This window comes from Bactrocera oleae, chromosome 2, assembly GCF_042242935.1.
Source record: "Bactrocera oleae isolate idBacOlea1 chromosome 2, idBacOlea1, whole genome shotgun sequence".
Lineage (NCBI taxonomy): Eukaryota > Metazoa > Arthropoda > Insecta > Diptera > Tephritidae > Bactrocera > Bactrocera oleae.
This window is the reverse complement of record NC_091536.1, coordinates 78,822,561-78,843,539: the sequence shown is the minus strand read 5'-3', so window position 1 is coordinate 78,843,539 and position 20,979 is coordinate 78,822,561. Positions and strand designations below refer to the sequence as shown.

The 20,979-nt window shown below is 34.0% G+C and overlaps 2 protein-coding genes across 3 annotated transcripts; one reads left to right on the top strand and one right to left on the bottom strand.

The window, feature by feature from the left end:
• The first annotated feature begins 529 nt into the window (after positions 1–529).
• LOC106614555 (neuropeptide F) lies at positions 530–3,303 on the top strand. Of its 2 annotated transcripts, none has more exons than XM_070105763.1 (4): positions 530–845; positions 2,416–2,596; positions 2,684–2,756; positions 2,820–3,303. In XM_070105763.1, the coding sequence occupies exons 1-4, from the start codon at positions 821–823 to the stop codon at positions 2,859–2,861; spliced, it is 321 nt and encodes a 106-aa protein (XP_069961864.1). In that variant the 5' UTR covers positions 530–820; the 3' UTR covers positions 2,862–3,303. The 2 variants fall into 2 exon arrangements, with proteins under 2 accessions (XP_069961864.1, XP_014085821.2); XM_014230346.3 differs by lacking the exon at positions 530–845 and adding an exon at positions 1,707–1,791.
• On the bottom strand, positions 3,065–19,908 carry LOC106614614 (uncharacterized). The gene is made up of 18 exons (XM_014230435.3): positions 19,560–19,908; positions 19,331–19,492; positions 12,304–12,466; positions 12,101–12,222; positions 11,725–12,031; positions 11,549–11,656; positions 11,309–11,444; positions 10,885–11,168; positions 10,678–10,805; positions 10,519–10,543; positions 9,600–9,609; positions 6,855–7,059; positions 5,741–6,065; positions 5,555–5,676; positions 4,510–5,072; positions 3,616–3,899; positions 3,419–3,546; positions 3,065–3,357 (listed from the first exon to the last, which is right to left on the bottom strand). The coding sequence occupies exons 1-18, from the start codon at positions 19,750–19,752 to the stop codon at positions 3,323–3,325; spliced, it is 3,300 nt and encodes a 1,099-aa protein (XP_014085910.2). The 5' UTR covers positions 19,753–19,908; the 3' UTR covers positions 3,065–3,322.
• Positions 19,909–20,979: the final 1,071 nt, after the last annotated feature.

Genomic DNA, 20,979 nt, shown 5'->3' with positions numbered 1-20,979 from the left:
TCCCTACCTTTTTCAAAACTGATGATAAAGGCAAACTAAACGTCAATAATACCATTTTTTGAGTCGAGACGTGATTAGTTGTCATAAAAGTGCCAAATAATTATAAGTATATAGGATATAGCCGATCTAAGCTATTATAAATAACCGTTAGTTGAAAAAAACTCTAATATTTATTCGCTCGAGCTCAAGCGCAACAACTTTACGGCTCATTATTATTATTGGGCTGCTTGCCTATAATGCTACAATTAAATACAAAATTGGCAGTAAAAACGTAATTATCAACACGGTTATCAAAGCAAATATGTATGTAACGGTGCCGTTCGAAGCATGGGAATTCCGATTGATATATAAATAGATCTGAAGCGTGACGCATGAAAAGTGTTAAGTAGGCACAATCCTGTTGTCTATCATTAACGATAACAATTAACCATTTAATAGCATACCCAATAATCTCAGGCCACACAAAAACAAATATAAGCACATATCTAGTTTCATACAACTGATTTGTCGCTAGTCAGTGTTTGTCTACTAATGGCAATCGACGCTTCTCGTTATCAGCGAAAGCTTTCAATTATTTGGTTTGTGATTTCAAAGTAAACCAATTATGATTTCACTTCAAATGTATAAAAATCATCATGAACGAATGTCAGTCGTCTCAAATGAGTGCGATAAAAGTGGCCAGCGATTGTGAGGTGAGTCACGAGTGAGTGCCAGTGAAAGTGCCGCTAACCAAACAGATATGTGGGGCTGCGCGAAAGGATTAGGTTAAACTGAAATTCAACAAGTTAAGCATGGCAGTACAATCGGAATTCCATCATAAATGATAATGGTATTCTCGATATATGGTAAGTGAACTAGCGTGGCCCACTCCGACTAATTCCGTATGCCCCAAATGATTTATCTGCCAGCAGCAGGGGTAGTGTTTGACGAGCTTTCATCAAAAATGCAGATATGCGAAAATTCAATTTGTTTTATGCGTTGGAATTCATAATCCATTAATAAGCACCAGAAATAATTAGTGGGCAGCGGCGTTTTTGGTTTATGTATGATGTGTCACACCTTCCACCATGCGTGCTCTACCGCCACAACCACAACTACCACATTAGTAACCAATAGCAAGCGCGAAAAGTTGCTGGAATAGTAATTATTTTTTCTTTGCAATAATAAGCTATCACCAGCGTATTCGTAAGCATATTAGCAATAGTTTAAATTAATAATTTAACTGCCAGTTATTAGCATTGCCAATTTTATTATTATAATATATAAGTAGTAGCAGTGCCGCCCAACAGTCCTCAAAACCGTCAAAATATTTTTTTTTTCCAATTTTTGTACGCATTTGTATGAATTTAGAATAAAAAAAAAACATTTGCGTATGCTAACATATGGAAGAGATAAACTTTCTTCATTTCATTATGCAGTCTTGTGGTTTCTTCTGTCTACCATTTCTTTTAATGAAATTCTAAAAACAAAGTTTGGCAAAACAACAACACGTTTTATTAAGCACAACAGGTATGACCTTATTAGCCTTCTATTTCCATTTCTTACATCTTTTTCATTTTCCGGCCTCAATTATTCAGTTTACATTTCTACCACATTGCTATGACAATTGTTGCTTTTGTTTGTCATCTCTTTTTGACACACGAGCGATCGTATTTCCTCTCGGGAAATACAGATAACATTTATGGATATAAAAGGAGCGGAAACCAGCGAAGCTCATTAGTAGCCAAAACGAGTGGCAGCGACAAATGTTTAATAATTGGTGCGCACTCCGTTAGAAGCCATTACGTAGAAGTAAGTTAAATTAAGACAAATTTAGTGTTCGTAAATTTAAATAGTGACTGGTAAATTACATTTTTCGAAAAGTGTTCTCACTTCAACTAAATCGATGGCATTTATTTCCAAATACTGAGTTTATGTGAATATCAGTTGTTGCTTCAGTTGCCTTTAGTGAAAAAAATCAAAATATTAATTATCACGTTATGAGACTCAAATTATTAGATTCTCATAGTGATCCATTTATGAAGTTGTTTTGAATATATAAACAGTTAGTTTTAACAAAACAAAAAACAAAAGCAACATAAATTTTTTTCGCTTCCTACTTCACGAATAATTTACCACATTTCAATCTTAGGAGCCGAGTTTTTAATGGTTCGCATAGCTTCGGTTCTTATCGGGATGGGCTGAATAGCACCGTTTAACGTCTCTTTAAAGCCAAAGGATTTCTTTTTAATTCTTGGTTTTTGATTCGTGCGCAGCTGAGAATGCATTGCCTTTCCAAAGGTCATATCAATATTTGTAGTTAGCATGCCACCGGGCAAATTCTCTTCAGTAGGAAAGTAGTTACTTACTTTAGAGATAGACAAACTTCGTTTAAAATTGCATTTAACCTTACAACTAATTCTTTTACTTTTACAGCAATGTCTTCAATTCCACGCTTCGCTATCATTGTGATTATTTCCTTAGCACTACTGACCGCACACACAACAACAGCCAACAACTCCCGTCCGCCACGCAACAATGACATCAGCAACATGGCCGACGCACTCAAATATTTACAGGACCTGGACACATACTATGGCGATCGGGCACGAGCTAGGTAATTGTATCAACGCACGAAAAAAAATATAATAATATATATAATATAAAAATATAATATAATACTCTGTTGTTTTTTTTTTAACAGATTCGGTAAGCGCGCGCCGATATTATTGCTTCTTCGCCAACATTTGCTCGAAAATCCTGACGTGATACGTGATGTAATCAAATCTGGCTAGAGTGTCTTTCTATGTTTTTCTCATTATGTGATCTTCTTGTTGTAGGCTCGAGCTAAAGAAAATCTTTCCGCTGAAGAACCTTTTTAAGGTAAACAGTATGGAACATATAATTTCAAGTAGCCTGGCAAAGGATTCAGCAGTGATTATTTCAAAAACGTTAGATTAGAATTTGGCCCATAAAAGTATAATAGTTGTCCCATAATGGAGACTAATTTCCCTTAACTTAATGAGTTTATGTACAGTATTAAAAGAATAGCAAGTTTTTAATTATTGCCTGCTTAAAATGTATGTAATTTGTATTTACTTTTTTTATTATAAACTCATTTCGCTATAGATGAAATTGTATATATATATATCTATACTCGTATATGAAAAAAGGGCTTTTGGATGATAAAGCTTATAACCAATGTTAAAATATTATAAATGTCACAAGAAAATAAAAGCAAATTGTGTAAAACCACAGCAATAAGAGCAAAATGCATTAAAAATTTTGATATGGGTCATTCGTAGGCTTACTCGTAAAACAAAACAGCAGCTTGGTATCTTTCTCATATAGGTAGGAAGTGCACTAAAAAGCCGCAGACTAAAAAACACCAAAGCAACAATAATAAAAATAGTTCATATAAAAATTATAAAATTCGTACTTATAATCGACGCCGTGAGGATGGCAAAAGTGGTATTACAATAGGGCTCCAGCATAACACCAATCAAATTAGAAGCAACTATCACGCCCAGGCGACCCATCGCCAAGCCAATACTAACCGCTTTACCTCTAAACGAAAAATTCTTATATAATAAATTTTTATCGAACAAAATAACATTTCATTATTTCAATATTCACCTTAATTGCGTTGGCACCAAATCCACCATGGCACCGCACATAATCGATATGGATAATCCCGGCATCAGTATATACAAGCAGAATAGCACCAGTACAACTTGTGTATTAGTAACAAAGTGCAACAGAATGCCACTTAGAGTACCAATGGCCAATGCGGCTAATAAAACATTTTTGCGACCCAAAGGATTCAATAGGGCACCCTGTATGATGAAACCCACTAAAAAGGCGCAGCCTACAATCATATTGTCTATATAAGTCTTGGCCGTGATACTGTCATCGCAGATCTGAAAGGAAAATACAGTATATTTAAAAATTATGAATTTTCAACTAAAATAATATACGGAAGCCTCACGTTAGAAATATTTTTATTAATATTAATCTCGCACAACTAAATTTAGACCTTATTTAGCATTAAATCATCCGGAGAAATTCAATATTTCGTCTCAATTATCAAATCATGTTTTATATTTGAATTGTATTCTAAATTATTTCATACAACCTTGTTTTTCAATTATTGATAATTTTAGACTTATTTAGTTTAAATTTATCATGCTATGAATTATTTAAAGTTATGGCTACTAAACTCGATTTAATCATTTATACTGGTGATGCAAAGTCGTCTTTTTCTAATATTATTTAATTGGTTGAATTACAAGACGTAATTCACACAAAACCTATCTGTACTTTTCTGCTTTCCTGACCACTAACTGGATTGTAATCGGCTTAAATACACGTCAAATAAAACTTAGTGTGAAAAGCACAAAAATTTTAAAAAAAAAACATTGTTAATTCCAATTATTTTGAAAATAAAATGTCGCTAAATTGCTTTAGGTTACTTCAAAAAGAAAATATTTCAGAACTAATCTAAGAAACAAAGATATTTAACATACTTACCTCCATATCGACGGAGATTACATTTAGGCGTTGTTTTTCGAACGAAGCTTCTAGAATCTCACACACCAACGAACTGTTGCCGGCATTATCACCCGACGAGCGATTCACAATTTCTGGATACCAAATTTGCATGCCAGCCGATGTGAGAAACATACCGAACACCGAAACAATGCTCAATATGAAATTCACACAATGCGGTTTGTGAAAGAGTGGCACTGTTGCTCTCCAAATATTCACAAGGATCCCGCAAATACCACCAGCACTTCGCAAATTATCATCACCGATCTGTTCAGGTTTTAATTTGAAATCGGCATCATTGCCAAAAACACTTGCTATAGAACGACCCCGATTAAGTTTACATATCCATTCCAATGCAGCTATGGCCTCGTACTCCTTATCCTGCGCCAACAGTAACTTTGGACTCTCCGGGAAAGGATACAGCATAAGTGCTCCAATTAAGCCTGGTAAGAGATTCAGCAGGATGATCAAACGCCATGGCCGAAATATGAAACTATCACTTATGTGAAGTGACCAATCGGCGGAAAGAACAAGCCAACAGGTCGCTGAAATTAATGTTTTAAAGTAAATGACAAATAAAAGGTGATGTTGCGTATTCTATATAACCGAAAGTTTGAATTAAAATTTAATGAATGCAAATTGATAATCATTATATACTACGGGTGTGTTAGAAAACCGTAATGTTATATTCGGAAGCATATATTATAGTTATAATCTATGATTGAAGAGTGATATCATATAATTTTGTAGTAAAAAGAAAGAAATATCATAGTAAATGAAAAATTGAAAAATCCATTGACATATTGAGCGGTTATCGTAAAAACCACCTCCCTAAATAGTAGTTTACAATTTGTAGTAGTTTACAAATTTACATTAATAATAGTGATATTAATCAATTGAACAAGCCCAACTAATTTTGTGCGAAAACCTGCTTAAATAATTACAACGCATTAAGTATTTAAATACAAATTATATTTACTTGAATTTAAATGTTTATATAATATATTGTAATATAATAAATTCTCACCAGGCATGTAGATTGCAGCGATGCTTACGAACATTGTGGAATAATTAATGACTACAGCGCGATGTTTGTCAGTGTTGAACTCGCTAAGATATGCGTAAATGGCAGCGGAGACGCCACCTAAGCTGTAAATAAAAATTATAGCCATTTATTGTAGACATAATAAATGAAATAGCCGCATATACATGCCTTATGCCCATGATTAAATTGACTGCGTTGAAGACCCATATATTTGTAATAAACATAGAGATAAACTGGAGCAGATTTGTGACAACAATACCGTAGAAGAGCACCGAACGCCGTCCAAAAGCATCACTGACATAACCCCAGAAGTATGTAGATAGAAAAATGCCTGTTACACACGCCGCCATCATTATACCCTTTTCCGCTTGACTCATGCCGAACTCGCACTGTGACGCTATGGCCATGATTCCCACCGAAGTTTGCGTGGCCATCGAGCTGAGCGTCAAAAGGCCGGAGATGAGCAGTAGTAACCATTGTGCCTTGCCGAAACCTAACGATGTGAGTGTTATGAAATATTTTAACTTAACATAATTTTCAAATTACTGGTCAGATAAAAACAAGAAAAAACGTTAACTTTGGCTGCACCGAAGCTATAATACCCTTCACAAGTGCATTTTTATAGCATAAAGGAGTATAAAAAGATATTAATCTTGATTTTTATCGGTCAGTTTATATGACAGCTACATGCTATAGTGGTCCGAACAATTTTTCATGAGGGACTAGTTCGCATATATACAAACGGACAAACGAACAAACGGGCATGTCTAAATCGACTCAGCCAGTCACGCTGATCAATTATATACGTAAGTATATACTTTGTAAGGTCTCTGACGTTTCCTTTTTTTATAATTTTGTCTAATTTCACTTATGATTTTATTTGATAAACACAATTGTTATCACTATTTAATGGTGTACCATATTGTACTTCCTTTGACCAGTTGTAATCTAAAGAAAGATACACATACATGTATATGTAATTTTTGCGTTCCTCAATCACACTTTTGATCTCAAAAACCAAGTTCCCACTTATTTAATTATTATTATTTTATGTATAAATCTCTACTCAAACACATTAATAGCGAGTTTGTCATGGATAACATTTACCATTTAGTTCCACATAAAATTTTCAACTTTTAATTCTTAGAATCTGTGAACTGCTTTAATTTTCATTCGTTTTTAATGGTAAAACACAAAAGTTTCAAAGAAAACTCGTATTTCTAGCGAATTTCGCACTCTGCCAGTTAATCTTGGCACAGAAATATGAAAACTGTACACCTACCAATGCGCGCCAGCACATATTCATAGTCGAATTCGTTAAACGCGCCGACGCCCGCCAGCCCAGCTCGATTGGCCGCCTCCGAAATGCCTACTCCGATAGGTTGGCGGCCTTGGTTCTTGATATCCGAGAATTGCATTTTGCGTGAATTGATAAAATTACTTGGAAATTGAAACGATCTAGTCTGGCCACGGCCAGAGCTCAATTGCTACTGAAAACCGCTGCCGCCAGCAACACTCCTTCGCTGAATGATTTTTACACGCTTATTCAGATTTGCATTTAACTGCCGGATTCGTGAATTTATTTTTAATTATTTACAACACACTTTTTTATTTAAGTTATGAGTTTAGAACTAGTCACTTGCTACCAAGCGCCAGCGTTCTAATAATGCTGCCTTTGAAGCGAGATTCCAATACACTTTGGAGCATTAAGAATGAGGAAAGCGTGAGCATGTTTGTTTGTAAACAAAAGCTCAATTATTCATATGACCTGTCAGACTACATCGTACAAAGATACATACCACCTGTATGTTTAATATCTTATGTTGTTAAACACTATGCTTATTGGTCATCAGCTGTTCTGAGTAATATTCCGGTTTTGCTAAACGGTTGAGATTATATAAAATTTGCATGGAATGTAACCTGTTCATTTATGTATATGTGTGCAATTAATTGTAACGATTTTATAAGTATATTTTTTCACACTTTTTTATTTACGCTTGGCGTTTTGGCTGCGTTCCGAAGGTGGTTGGACGCTCATTTATGACATCTTCGTGCAATGACTCCTAATTCAACTAGAATCCCAGCTACGGTGTGGCAAATTGTACAGATTTTAGATAAATTTAAATGATGTTTAATGATGATTGTAATAATAATTATGGCTATTCTTACCAAGATATTTGGGGTGTGGGAGCTATGTACAATTTAGTTTCTGTAAATTATTTATAATTTTATGGATATATTTATACATAATTTAAGAACACACTGCAAAAATTTTTAAAGAAAAAATTAAAAAATTTTTTGAGTTACACGCGATCTCCGACGACGCTAAAGAAAGAAAGCTCTCCACTGCTGCAGTGATTCCGGTCTTCTCCAGGAATGAAATCTAAAAACAGAAATCTCTACTGAAAAATATTGTCCCTATGTTACCGAAAAATATTATCAAAATTTGACAAAATGGCGCAGATTTAAAAAAAGTGTAATTTTACCAAAAATTTTGGTTGTTTTTGACCTATCAAAATTTTATTTTGATCAGATCAAAAACTCGTGGGCTATTGTATGGATAACTATGTTCAGAACATGCCGAAAAAAATTGATAGAGATTGAATCATTTGTCCAGCGTAAAATCACTACAACAAATTCGAAAAATGCTGTTTCGAGCAAAAACGCGTTTAAAGATAAAGAGATTAACAGATGGCAGTAACTCAAAAACTATTTAAGATATCGATTTTAAATTTTAGTATGATATTTTTATATACCTCTAAAATCTATCGCGATCAAAATATATACACATTTTTTTTCGCATATAGTTAATATTAATCTTAGCCATAGAGAAACCACTGTCCAATCATTTCCGGTTTATACAGCAAAACCACTATTATTGCACTCAAATTATCTGAATATAGAAGGATATACTTTTTTTCTTTAATCTTTACATAATTGTATTTTTGGTTCATCTTATTCTAATATTCATTATTTATAAATTAACCACGAAATCACTTTCAATTAACTTAAACACCTTGTAAACGCTTCAGTTCATCAATTGTTGAACATACATTAAAATTAATTGTTGATTTTATTACCTGTATGTTTTATTACGTGTATGTAGGTATGTATGTATCTGCTCAATTAATATTTTAACAGAAGTGAGAATTAAACAATAAAAACATTGAGTGGATTTTAAACGGATTAGGAATTAAGAAACTGAGATAAAAATGTACATATGTATGTGCACAGATTATTTTTTTGAATAAATTTCGTACTTAAATTCAACATGAATATGTAGGTCTACTCATACCTATATGAGTGTTTGTTTGGGAAAAAAGATCGGCAAGTGTATTTTTCCTTTTTATAGAAACATAACTTTATTTTTGGTTCATTAAAACCATTTACATATTTTATGTTAATAGTTGAAATCCAGTTTATTATTAAATCAATTTTGCATAAATTTTCTTTTACTGTTATTATTATTATATTCTCAGTTTTTAAGACTTCAATTGACTCATAGCAAGTTTAGCGAATCAAATTTAATGTGTGAAAGTCGGTAAAAGCTTTCGGAGAAGAAATAAGAGAGATGAGCAATGACTTTATTTTCGTAATTTACAAAAACTTCACTAGTTGTGAAAAATCGAAATATTTTCTGCTTACCTCTATCTGAGATTAACGAGGTGTTCGATATGAAATTAACGAAAACTTCGAGTCTAATGTTTTGAAAAATGTTTGTAAAATTTTAATTTTTTGAACGAATAACCAGAAAAAACGATTTTTCGTTGACTTTTTCTGAAAAGAGATTTTATTTATTAAATATACAAAAATAATGCACATTTAAAGAGTTTAATGTACTTTAATTATCGGTGCTATAGCCGATCTCCAGCAGACCTCCGGAAAAAGATGTCTGGCGTAAGGAAGATTTTCCTGCTTAAAGTTATCTCAAAACCAAAGACAAAAAAGGTATTAGTACAATAGATGAGTACAGGTAATGATCGAATTACTAGTACAAATTTTGATTTGTGACGAAATGGCGGCTTACCGAATGAAGTCTGTTTTTGTGAAAAAAATTGCACTTCAATTGAAGAATTGAGATTAATATGAAAAATGTTATTACTTCGATCATTATTTGACAAATATATATAAAAAGATCGTGCGAAAATTTCATGTCGTGCGGTTCTGCAGAAATTCTTCTCACCTACTGTTAAAAGCACGTTTTGCTAAAGGCGCATTTAAAGTTTGGATCAACTTCAAATTTCCGAAGATTATTTTCAAATATATGTACATTTAAACAAAACAATCGATTTTTTGAAATCCACGAGTGAAAATTACCCCTAAAGCTACTTAACAATTAATAAACTTTTTATAATTTTAATACTCGGTTTTTCAAGTATTTTACCGAAATATTACACCTCCAAAAAAACAAAAGCAAACTGCCTAGTTCCCCAGAGTAATACAACTTTAACTTTAATTTCAATAAAATTTTATTTTACCATCAAAACCTAACTCATTCAACTACAACAATGATTACTTATGTAAATATAGTACATTTGTACATAAAATTGATGAAAATATATGTATGTATGTAGTACATACCTACTGGCATGCAGTTTTAAATGAAAACCTGTAATTCTAATTTAGTTATTGTAAAAAATCTTGGAAACACAGCTTTAGGCAACATTTTCCTACAAGGCACACAATAAAAGCTTGTTGAGTTGAAAATATTTATATAAAAGCAGTTGTGCAAAATAAATTCAACAAGTTATCGATTAGATGTTGTTACAACAACTTACAACTAAGCAATGCATATAACAAAATGACATTAAATTATGGAGCGACTAGGTAACAAATTTCCTAAAACTATTAGATCAGAATGCATCAGAGGTACAGGTATTCAGGTACGCCCACATCACTGGTTTTAATTGGCAATCGCTTAAACTGTTTAGCGCGCTCAAATGGGCAGGGTCATTGTAAGCAGCATGCAAACTGGAAATATAAATGAAAGCAATATTATTTACAATTATGTGTGAACAGTTACAAGTGACAGTTAAAAGTCATCGTCTATTTTACCAGCTTATGATTATTCGAGGTTAATGTCTTATAAGAAAAAATGTACTTACTCAAAACGCAGCCAGTGAAAAGGCCAAAAGTCAAATGGCAATTGGATTCCAACAACACGCCGATGAGGTTGCTACCGAAAACGCTGCCCGTACGGCCGAGCAATAAGCAAATACAAACCGCTTTACCGCTGTAAATAGAATTATTTATTATTAATTTATCTTATATACACTTTTAACACTCTAACAGGTAACAGAAGCTACACTTACCGCAAATGAGTGGGCACGAGTTCCACCACACCACTGCCCAGCATAGATATACACAGGCCTGGCATTGTGAGAAACACAATAAAGCATACGACGATCGTAATCGGATTGAGCAGCCAAAACAGCGCGACACAGCATACCGTGCTGACGAACAAAGATCCAATGATTGTCGCTTTGCGCCCGAATATTTTTATGACCCCGCCTATCAGAATATAGCCCACCACGAAACACATACCCATAGAAATCGAGTCTATGTAGCTTTTATCGCTGATCTCATCGACGCATACCTGAAAAGAGTCAGGACTTAGTATTAGTCATATTCATTAATTGAAAACTGATAAGTCGAGTTTAAAATTATACACATTCTAAAAAGCTCATAAACATTTTAGGAATCTAACTTAAATTTTTGAGTTTGATATATATTTACCTTCGTAGTATTTATAAGATCATTTCTATTTTGAAATGTGTCACCTATAATTTGACAAATTGTTTCATGATTTTCAGCTGTAGTCATGCTGAGTCTATTTTGAATTTCTGGAAACCACAGACCCATACCGCTAGAGCTAGAAAATAAATAAAAAGTAAGTTTATCACTGGATTCGAACTTGGCTACTGTATTTGTGAGAATAGCGAACTTTGCAACTTATACGCTAAATTATATAATTACCTGAAAAATAGGCCACACATAACGACACAACTAATGAAAAAATTTAGAGCGTATGGGCGATGTACTAAGGGCCGAGTCTCCTGCCAAATATGCTTAACCGTCTGAAAGCTGATATATAGCAATTTAATAATATATGTATATAATTATTTTGCGCTTTGGTAGGCACTTGATCTTACCACGACTTGCTCGTAATATGCACCTTATCGACTGTCATCGTTATTTCGGGCTTTAGTTTCTTAACCCCTAACTGCTCCAAACTTTTGCCAGTATTGCATTCACAAATCCAATTTGCTGCTGCTAAAGCTTCTTTGTCTTTGTGCAAAGATAAAAGTAGCTTAGGGCTTTCTGGTATCACTAATAATATCAAGGCAGCTATCAGACCCGGCAACAGATTGAAGATCATCATAAGCCGCCACGGACGAAACGCAAAGCTATCGCTCAACTGAATTGACCAATCCATGGACAGCACAAACCAAGCGATTGCTGTTTATAGAAAATATTATATATTTTATATAAACATTCACATTAAATATAAAAACGCTTTGGACCTACCAGGCACATATGTCATCCCTACGCCTACAAAAAAACTAGCATAGTTCATTGCTAGGGCATTGTGCCGTCGCGCATGAAATTCACCCAACAATGCGTATGTCGTGGAGGAAGGACCGGCAATGCTTTGAAATTAAATTAATAACTTGTATTCAAAATGTGCAAAATTATATATGCGTTTAATTTATTTTATATTAATTACTTACAAACAGCCCACTACGAAGCGCATGAATACGAAAAGCCAAAAGCTGGGCATGAACATAGATATCATCGAGCACAAACATCCGCCATAAGTTGCATAGAGCAATATTTGCCGACGTCCTATGGTATCACTTAGATAGCCCCAAACGTATGAAAACAGCGCTATTCCTGAGGAGAGACAGACTTATTTGAAATATATGTACGAATACAAATAATTATATTTAAGATTAGTTATAGAAAACTTTCCAAATTAGCGGTAATTCTTCATACGATTTAAAATTGTTAACCCTAACTTGGTACCAAAAGTCTCAAATTCCATTAGTGGCAGCATTGTTTTATGTATCTCGACAAGTCCAGAATGAGTCCGCAAAGTCCGTTCGCAGAGTCAGTTGCAAAGGAATATGTGATTAAAGTCACTTTAGAATATTTTATATGGAACGAACTGTACTCCACTGTTCGAGCATGTTCTAATAGAGACTAATTCTACTCTTTTATACCCGAAAGTCTACAAACGAAAATTCATCGATTTCAATCTTTTACGGACTAGATACAAATTATTATACCCTGATCAGGGTATAATAAGTTTGCCACGAAGTTTGTAACAACTGATACTATAATGACTTAAATTCCAGCACTACCCCAACCGTGAGATATATGTATATTAGAATGGGTTGATTTACAGGGAGCCGAAGTTCAGAAAAATTTAATTCTTCCTAAAAAATCTCTGGCTCGAAACCGGTTTTAGACCCATGTTCTCTCAAGCAAAGATGTTCAGAATGATCCGTAGAAGATTTTCCGAATTCGCGATTTGTTAGAAAAAAATCGAACCGCTCTAATATACATACATATGTATATACAGCAAGTTAGAAAGGGCTAAGTTTGGGTGTTACCAAATATTTCATACTCTTTCAACTTGCAAGAATCAAAGCCGAGGAAATACCTTCAGGAGTTGGCAATACTTTATATTAAGAAATGCAGCGACAACGTTTAATTTCATTGTTCGACGAAATGCTGAATGGATTACAATAAAATTTGGTATCATATTAACTTATTTTGAAGGTCAGGGTGAGAACTTATTTTTAAGCAAATTTATAAATATAAACATATGTATGGAGTAGAGTCAGCCGGACGTGTATAATCGTGAATATCAGTTATATGGGGGCTAAGGCAAGTTTTTGCCCGAATTGGGGCATTAAGTCAACTAGAAGTTCGAAAATCTTTATATTAGGTATATGAGGGCTAAGGGAAATATTGGGCCGATTCAACCTATTTATGACACAAGGGTATATTATTATCAAAAAAACATTTTCACCGAGTTTTAATTATATATCTCACAGATAGACCGATATTTCCGGTAGCCTTCGGCTGGAATAGTTATGATCCGATTTTGAAAATTTTTTGATCAAAGCTGGCATACCTTAAAGGAAATATTCGTGCAAATTTGTATCCTGATATATTAATTAGTGTTTGATTTGTATACTAGGAAGTGATTTGTCCAATTTTGGCACTCCTACTCCTATAAAGCCCTTGTGTGTCAACTCGTATGTAAAATTTAATGTATCTGACGTATATCGTTATTGATTCATCGCAGTTTTAGTAGTTTTTAACAAAACCGTTATATGGCGTGTGGGCGTGGTTATCAAACGATGTTATCTATTTTCATGCTGTCGCAAGAAGTGTTGAAAGGATATGTCCCGTGTAAATTGGGTGATATAGCTTGAATAGTTTCGGAAATATATATGTACATTTAAACTGTTACTGGCGGGGCCATGCCTACTTTTAAGTTTTCAAACTACAGGTGCCCCTCCCTATTGCGATTCATTATACCAAATTACGCTTTTGTATATAACTAAGTAAGTAAGTTATACCTTGAACGGACGGACAGTCACTAGTCTCATCATCCTGATCATTTATATATTATATATATAACCTTATAACTAACATAACTCGATTATTTTTAGGTAATACAAACAGCCGTTAGGTGAACAAAACAGTGATATGATATTGTTTACTGCTTTATAAGAGTACATTACTCCCTTATAGTAAAAGGTTAGGTAAATATATAAATTATCTGTTCAATAAAATGCATATACCATACTAAATTATAAAATATTTAGAATTTACAGCATCAAATTTGTCTCTATATACACTCAGTTTCATACCACTCTATGTACAGTATTATTATTATTATTTTTTTTTTTTTTTTAACTTTAGTTTAATATAATTTAACTTAATATAATTTAACTTAACGACACGAATGATAGATTATTTCTCTAATTTTAGTCTGGTGAGCGAATCCGTATTAATTCATATTTCTCAGTGCGAGGGCGTCCTTCACGTAGTTGTAGATTCTCATTAGATTAGATTTATTTTGGATATTCAGCATCGCAAAGATAAGAATAGGTTGAACTCTGTCATTAGATCCTGAAAGTACTTTATTCTTGTTTGATCATATCTCTGGCACTCAATTAATAAGTGTAGTATTGTTTCTGTGCGTTGTTGCCCACACGCTTCACATGGACTATTAGTATTGAGTTTATAGCTTATGCCATTGCACGTTTTGAAGCAATAATATTTATTCGCCAGTTTGAGTTGTAAAATAAGTCTGGTTAGAGTAGATAAGTTGAGAGATCTGATAGATTGGACTTGTAGTGAGGTCGATCTGAGGTATTGGGTGTAGCCAGCTTCCCTTAGAGATTTTTCATAGTTGGCTAAGAATACGTCTTTATTTTTCTCCCAAGATTTGGGGTTCAGGTCCTTGAACATGTCCCCGAGTCCTTGATCTGCAAAACTCTTGGTAAGAGTAGCAATCCAATTTCCCTGGTTCAGGGTTACTGATATTAATTTATTTATACATATTTTAGGCCAGAAGGATTCTCTCATATTTAGCACCTTAATTATCAAAATCCATATTAGGCTTAGTGCACGAGTAGATAGTCATGTTAGTCCCAATTCTAATGATGTATCCAGGCATATTCTTAGGCAGGTTGAAGATTTGCTTCATATCATCTGATGTACTTTATCAATTTAATGAAATTTCCAGGACCCCTGGTTTGAACACTGTATAGCAGGGTGGAGGGAACCCAGCTATCAAAAAGCCTGGCTTTAGCAAACCAGGAGTCTACTTTCGCTTTGTATAGCACAGATTTAGTTGCATCGCGAGCTAGTCTGGCATTGTTGACTGCGTTGGATGGATGGACTGCGATGAATGCTACTGGACTGAACTTATATCACTGCAAAACTCCCAGTAGAAAAAATTTGTCCCACATTTTCTTGTAAGGTACTGTGTCAGAAGCACGTTTAAGATCAATGGAGATAACGTATATCGCGTTTCCACGTAGATTTTTCTTGATCTGGATCGTTGACAGCAAGGTGAAGATATGTTCGGTTGTACTACGTCCACTCCGGAAGCCTGCTTGTTCCTCTGGAAGTAACTGACATCGTTCCAGCCAAGTTATAAATCGTTTATGCATAATGCTAGTCAAGATTTTGTTGATATTGTTAATGAGTGCCCTGTAATTTTTCGGATTGTCCCCTGTACCTTTTTTATACAGCATTGTTATAGAAGCTTTTGGCCAAGCCGAGGGAACTTTTTCTTTTTCCCACACTTTGTTTAAGAGTGCAACCAAGTACAGAACCCAATTCGATGGAAGATTCCTGGAGCTTTATTCAGCTTTGCTTATGCTATGGCTGTTTCGATTTCTGCCAGTGATATTTCTCGGTCTAGGTATGGATGTCTTGCATCAGTACATTGCGTGTGTTTGGAATTACCTGTTTTGTACATGTTATTGTAGAACGATTCCCAGATGTCTATTGAAATGCTATTTTGTTGTAGCTGTGTGGATCTAAATATTTTAACCGCTTGCCAGAATTCCTTTGGATCTTTATGATTACCAAACTTGTTTCTTCCAGTTGATACGACTTTATTTTCTTTTTAAAATTTTTTAAAATTATTTATATAATATACATATGTATATATGTAAAACTTTCATAAGCCTTTGATAACACTCTATCACTCTTACTCAAACTCTCAACTTCGATTAATTGAGATTTGGAATTACCAGCAGGTGGCGAATTGCAAGCTTAATTCAATATATCATCATTGTTGATTTAGAAAATAGTCTTAAGCGCTTTTTTTAGTGGTTTATAAGTGAAATTAAATATATCATAATAAGTGCTGATAAAGCTGGTCACGTATAAACAAATCAAGATCAGTGTTTTTAAACAATAGACAAATCGCACCGCAAAATTGGCACCGGAAAGTTGGAAGATTATATTCGGGTATTAATTTCTTTGGCTTTTGCCAATGAGACGAAACCGAAAAAACCACGCTAAATGACCGGATTTGCAGGCAGAAATTGAACACCAAGGGCCATACCAATCTAGGCTTATAACATGTGTATAGAAAATTAAATTAAGCATTGAAATGTTTGTATTGGATCAAAAAAACTTTTTTGAAGGAATCTTTAATTCGTATTAAAATATGTGAAAATGTTTTTTTTTCATTAAGTAAAATTTTATCAGATGATCAGCAGAATAGATATATAATTATTCTAAAAGGTCGGGCCACGCATTGCTGCGGCTAAAGTATACAAATGTTATGTACATTAAATATTATTATAAGAACCTAATCAATGCTGTAAATAAAGATTAAAACATTATTGCCGGTATAAGCATCCAAGGGATTACGATTTGAACTCGAGGTTTACATTTTAAAATTTGTGCAACTTTCTATTGTGACTGTATTTTTTGTACCGTCATACATTACAGGTAATTAACCCTTTTGTTAAATAACAAACAAACAATTTACAACCCAAAATCTCGATATTGAGATAACCTATCTATTTAATAGGATCTGCAGACAGTGTACAAAATTTTAATCGGTTCAATAGTTTAGGAGTTTATCGCAGACAACATAACACGTAATTACTATATATTAGTATTATTATTATTTTTTTGCTCATACATACCTGACTAGTTTTATCAGCACTTATTGTGATATAACTATTTAATTTCTCTAATTGAACACTTAAAAAAAAAGCTCAAAAAACAATTATGACACATTGAATTTAGGTCGCAATCCGCTATAGGCCGGTAATTCCAATTCTCAATTATTTGCAGATGAGAAATTGAATAAGAGTGTTAGAGTGTTAACAAAGGCTTACATACACACATATGTACATAAGTAAATATTTTTGTATATAGTACAATATGTATGTTTATGCATATGTCAAACTGTTGGAGTAGTGCTGAAATTTTGATCATTATTTTATGTGTTTGTTGTATTTGTTTGCAATGCACACATTCAAGGTTCCACGAATGACGTGCCCGCTTCCTGCATTTGACGAAAAAACACTTTGTAAACATAACACGTCAAAATAGGTACATATGTAACATATGTACAACTGTTACGTTCCAATTGAAAAGATGTACTGAAAATTTTTAATTAAAATTCAAACCGATAGGTGAAATACAGAAGATGAAAGATCAAATTCACCGCTATTTACATAAATTCATCAAAATACGAGTGGCTCTTCGGGTATGCCAGCATTACCGTTATACTTGTAATATTCCTTAACAAACTGTATCTGCATGAATTCTCTGTACTACGCACGCCATATGATTTGAAAATGTAAGGAAAGGAAAATTGCCAAAATTTGGGGTATTTCTTTTTCTTAAACCAATTTCTGAAAACTCAAAGCAAGTTTCTCAACCTGTGTATACGTGTGTGTGTCCACTTCAAAAGAATTATACATGCCACTTGATAATTACTGTGTAGATATGTCGATTGCACACATACTCTTCTACTTATGGAACAGTACATACGCACTTGGGGTATTAAACAAATATTATCAGCGTGACAACTCCATGTGGGAATATGACGATTTTATCGTATTTCCCAAAATAAAATCATAATGTTGAAATAGCTTTATTTTTGGCACCGAAAGATTTCAAGTAGCTTTATGACGCAAGCTCATTATTGTACCTTGTATAATTAAGCTTCCTACTTGTTCATATCTGACATGAGGTCTAAGGAGATGAAATAATATTCTTATAAAAATACGAAGGCTTAACATATATTATACGCTGTACAGGGTATTTTATGTTTGTTACGACGTTTGTAACACCTAGAAGGAAAAATATAAAATATATACGAGTACATATAAATACTTGTTGATCCTGCCAAGCGTTGCAGTGAATATGGTGTGCAATAAATAACATTATAATAAACTATTCAATATAGAGAAACTATTATACAAGTATATAATGTTATATACGAACAAAAGCGAAAACGGATTGCCAGTATAAAAATCCATTCTCCAATCTTTTCACAAGTTCAGGGTTTTACGCCGGCGAAAACGTGAAACGTAATTTATATAAGCATATATAAAAAACAATTGATCAGCGTGACGAGCTGAGTCGATTTATCCATGTCCGCCTGTCTGTATACGCGGGGTGTCGGACCCAAAGTACGGCAGAGGTGTTAGATAGGCCTCGAACCCCACCAAGGTGTGTAGTGTGTCCATTCCACACTACCAATCGGTACTGAAAAATGCCTGGCATTTTCGGGGCGCTGATCAACGCATTGTATTGCTACGCCGTGCTTTTGAGCACCGTGAGGTAAGGCCGTCGACAGGTACTCACGTTAAACACACCGGACGTTGTCTGTATACGCGAAAAAGTCCCTTATTTCTTCCGAAGAAGCTGATCATTTGTCGAAACCGCCGTTATCGTGTCACTATAGCATATTGACACCGAGAATTGTGGAATAGTAATTCGGTAATAATACAAGATTGCAAAAAATATGTATATCAGAGGATGTATTAGTGGAAAAAGGAAGGAAAAAAAGTCGGGAGCGTTTCGGAAATGCTTGCCTAAAGATCGCTGCTTGGATATCTTAATCCCCACGAGGAATATGTTTTTCCGTTGAATAACCCACGCTAAACCCCCCTATGAACTTACATGTTATAAAATGCTTGCTTTTGGAATCACAAAAGTTTATGCCGATGAATTATGTATATACCTACATACCAACAAATGAAGCGGCGCTCATGATGGCCTTATCGACCGATGTCGTAGTGAAATCGCACTGAGAGGCCATCGTTATGATACTCATGCCCATTGTCTCGTTAATGACCATCATCAAGAGCAAGCCGCAGGTGATCAGCAGTACCCATTGCGTGCGGCCATATCCTTGTGGGAAGATAAAAGGAAAAAATATTGAAAATAAAAGCCACTACTACGCGGCTCAACTTGGCACCTATCATATCAAGCACAGTGTCGTAGTCATGCTGCAGGAGTTGTGTGTCCTGCGAAGCGTTAAGCGCACCACTTTTTTTGGCATTTCGCGCACTTGGGTTGTTTTCGATACTTTCAACATTAGGCGAAGAGTTTTCATGGGAATCCGATTCAATGGGTAATTTTGTGTCTCTTAAACTGTTATGTGGCGACATTTCTATCACGGCACTTCTTTTTCACTTATTCTTAATATTTTGTATAACTTAATTTCAAGCAATTCACGCACTTATTAGATTTTAACTAAACGAAATGTCACTTGAATTGTAGTTACCGTTATCGTTGCCGCAGTCACCGACTGCCAATTTATAACTGAACTGCCAGCTGCGTATTGACTTAGCACCTGTTCATGCCGCCTATTCACTTTACGAAACGCACACATTCAGTTCTTATCAAAAATTTCCGACAACTGAACAAGCCTCTAGGTACATTCGTGTGTTTGTATGTCAGACATAAACTCATCGAGATGTTCGTAAACGTACAATAGAGATTTCATCGATAAAAGTATATATCTTTTGCAATTAAGACACTTTGATGACTTTTGCAGAACCAAATATTTATAATGTCTTAACAGTATCAGCCAAATTAAGTGTATATGCTACAGTGCTCTCCAAAAGTGAAGACACACTGAATATCCTATCATTAGTGAATCAAATGTATGTATGTATAACATGATTAATACCAATATAGAACGAATGAGGCCAGTAATTATATGGTTCATTGGTAGTAGAATCTCTACGCTAGAAAATTACGAAAGTATTTCAAGTCCAACTGCGCGTACCAACAGTTGTTGCTTTTGTTTGTGGGCAATGTATTGCTCTATTTACACAAAAAATAATTTACTGACATTTTGAGTTCGCGATGCACAATATTTGCAAGATTGCATTTCGTTCACAACAAGAATATTCGTCATCATTATTTGCTTAGGATTTTATCTCTTTAAAATGAGGATGCATAATATTTACATAAGACATTAAGAGCACTTATCTCAATAAAAGTTATTACATTTATTATTGTTTTTTATAGTTATTTCTATAAGCAGCAACGAAATTATTTACCATTATAATGTTTACATTTTTCCATGATTATCTACGGGTATGCTAATTTTTATTAAGTTCACTTTTTTAAAATTTGGTTTAAGCAATATTTTGTATTGAAAATTGGATTTTTATATTTTAATTTGAAAAAATATAAATCTACTACTACAGGTTATTGAATATGTTGGCTTTGTGGGAGTCCTAGTTCAAAATCGTAGAACAGGAAGTCCGCAAGCGCGAAAAAATTTTAGTGCACAAGCATTTTTTTATTTTTAATTATAAATTTGCGATTCACATTTTTTTTGTCAATCTGGAATTTGAGATTAGGAATTTGAAAATTATTTTTAA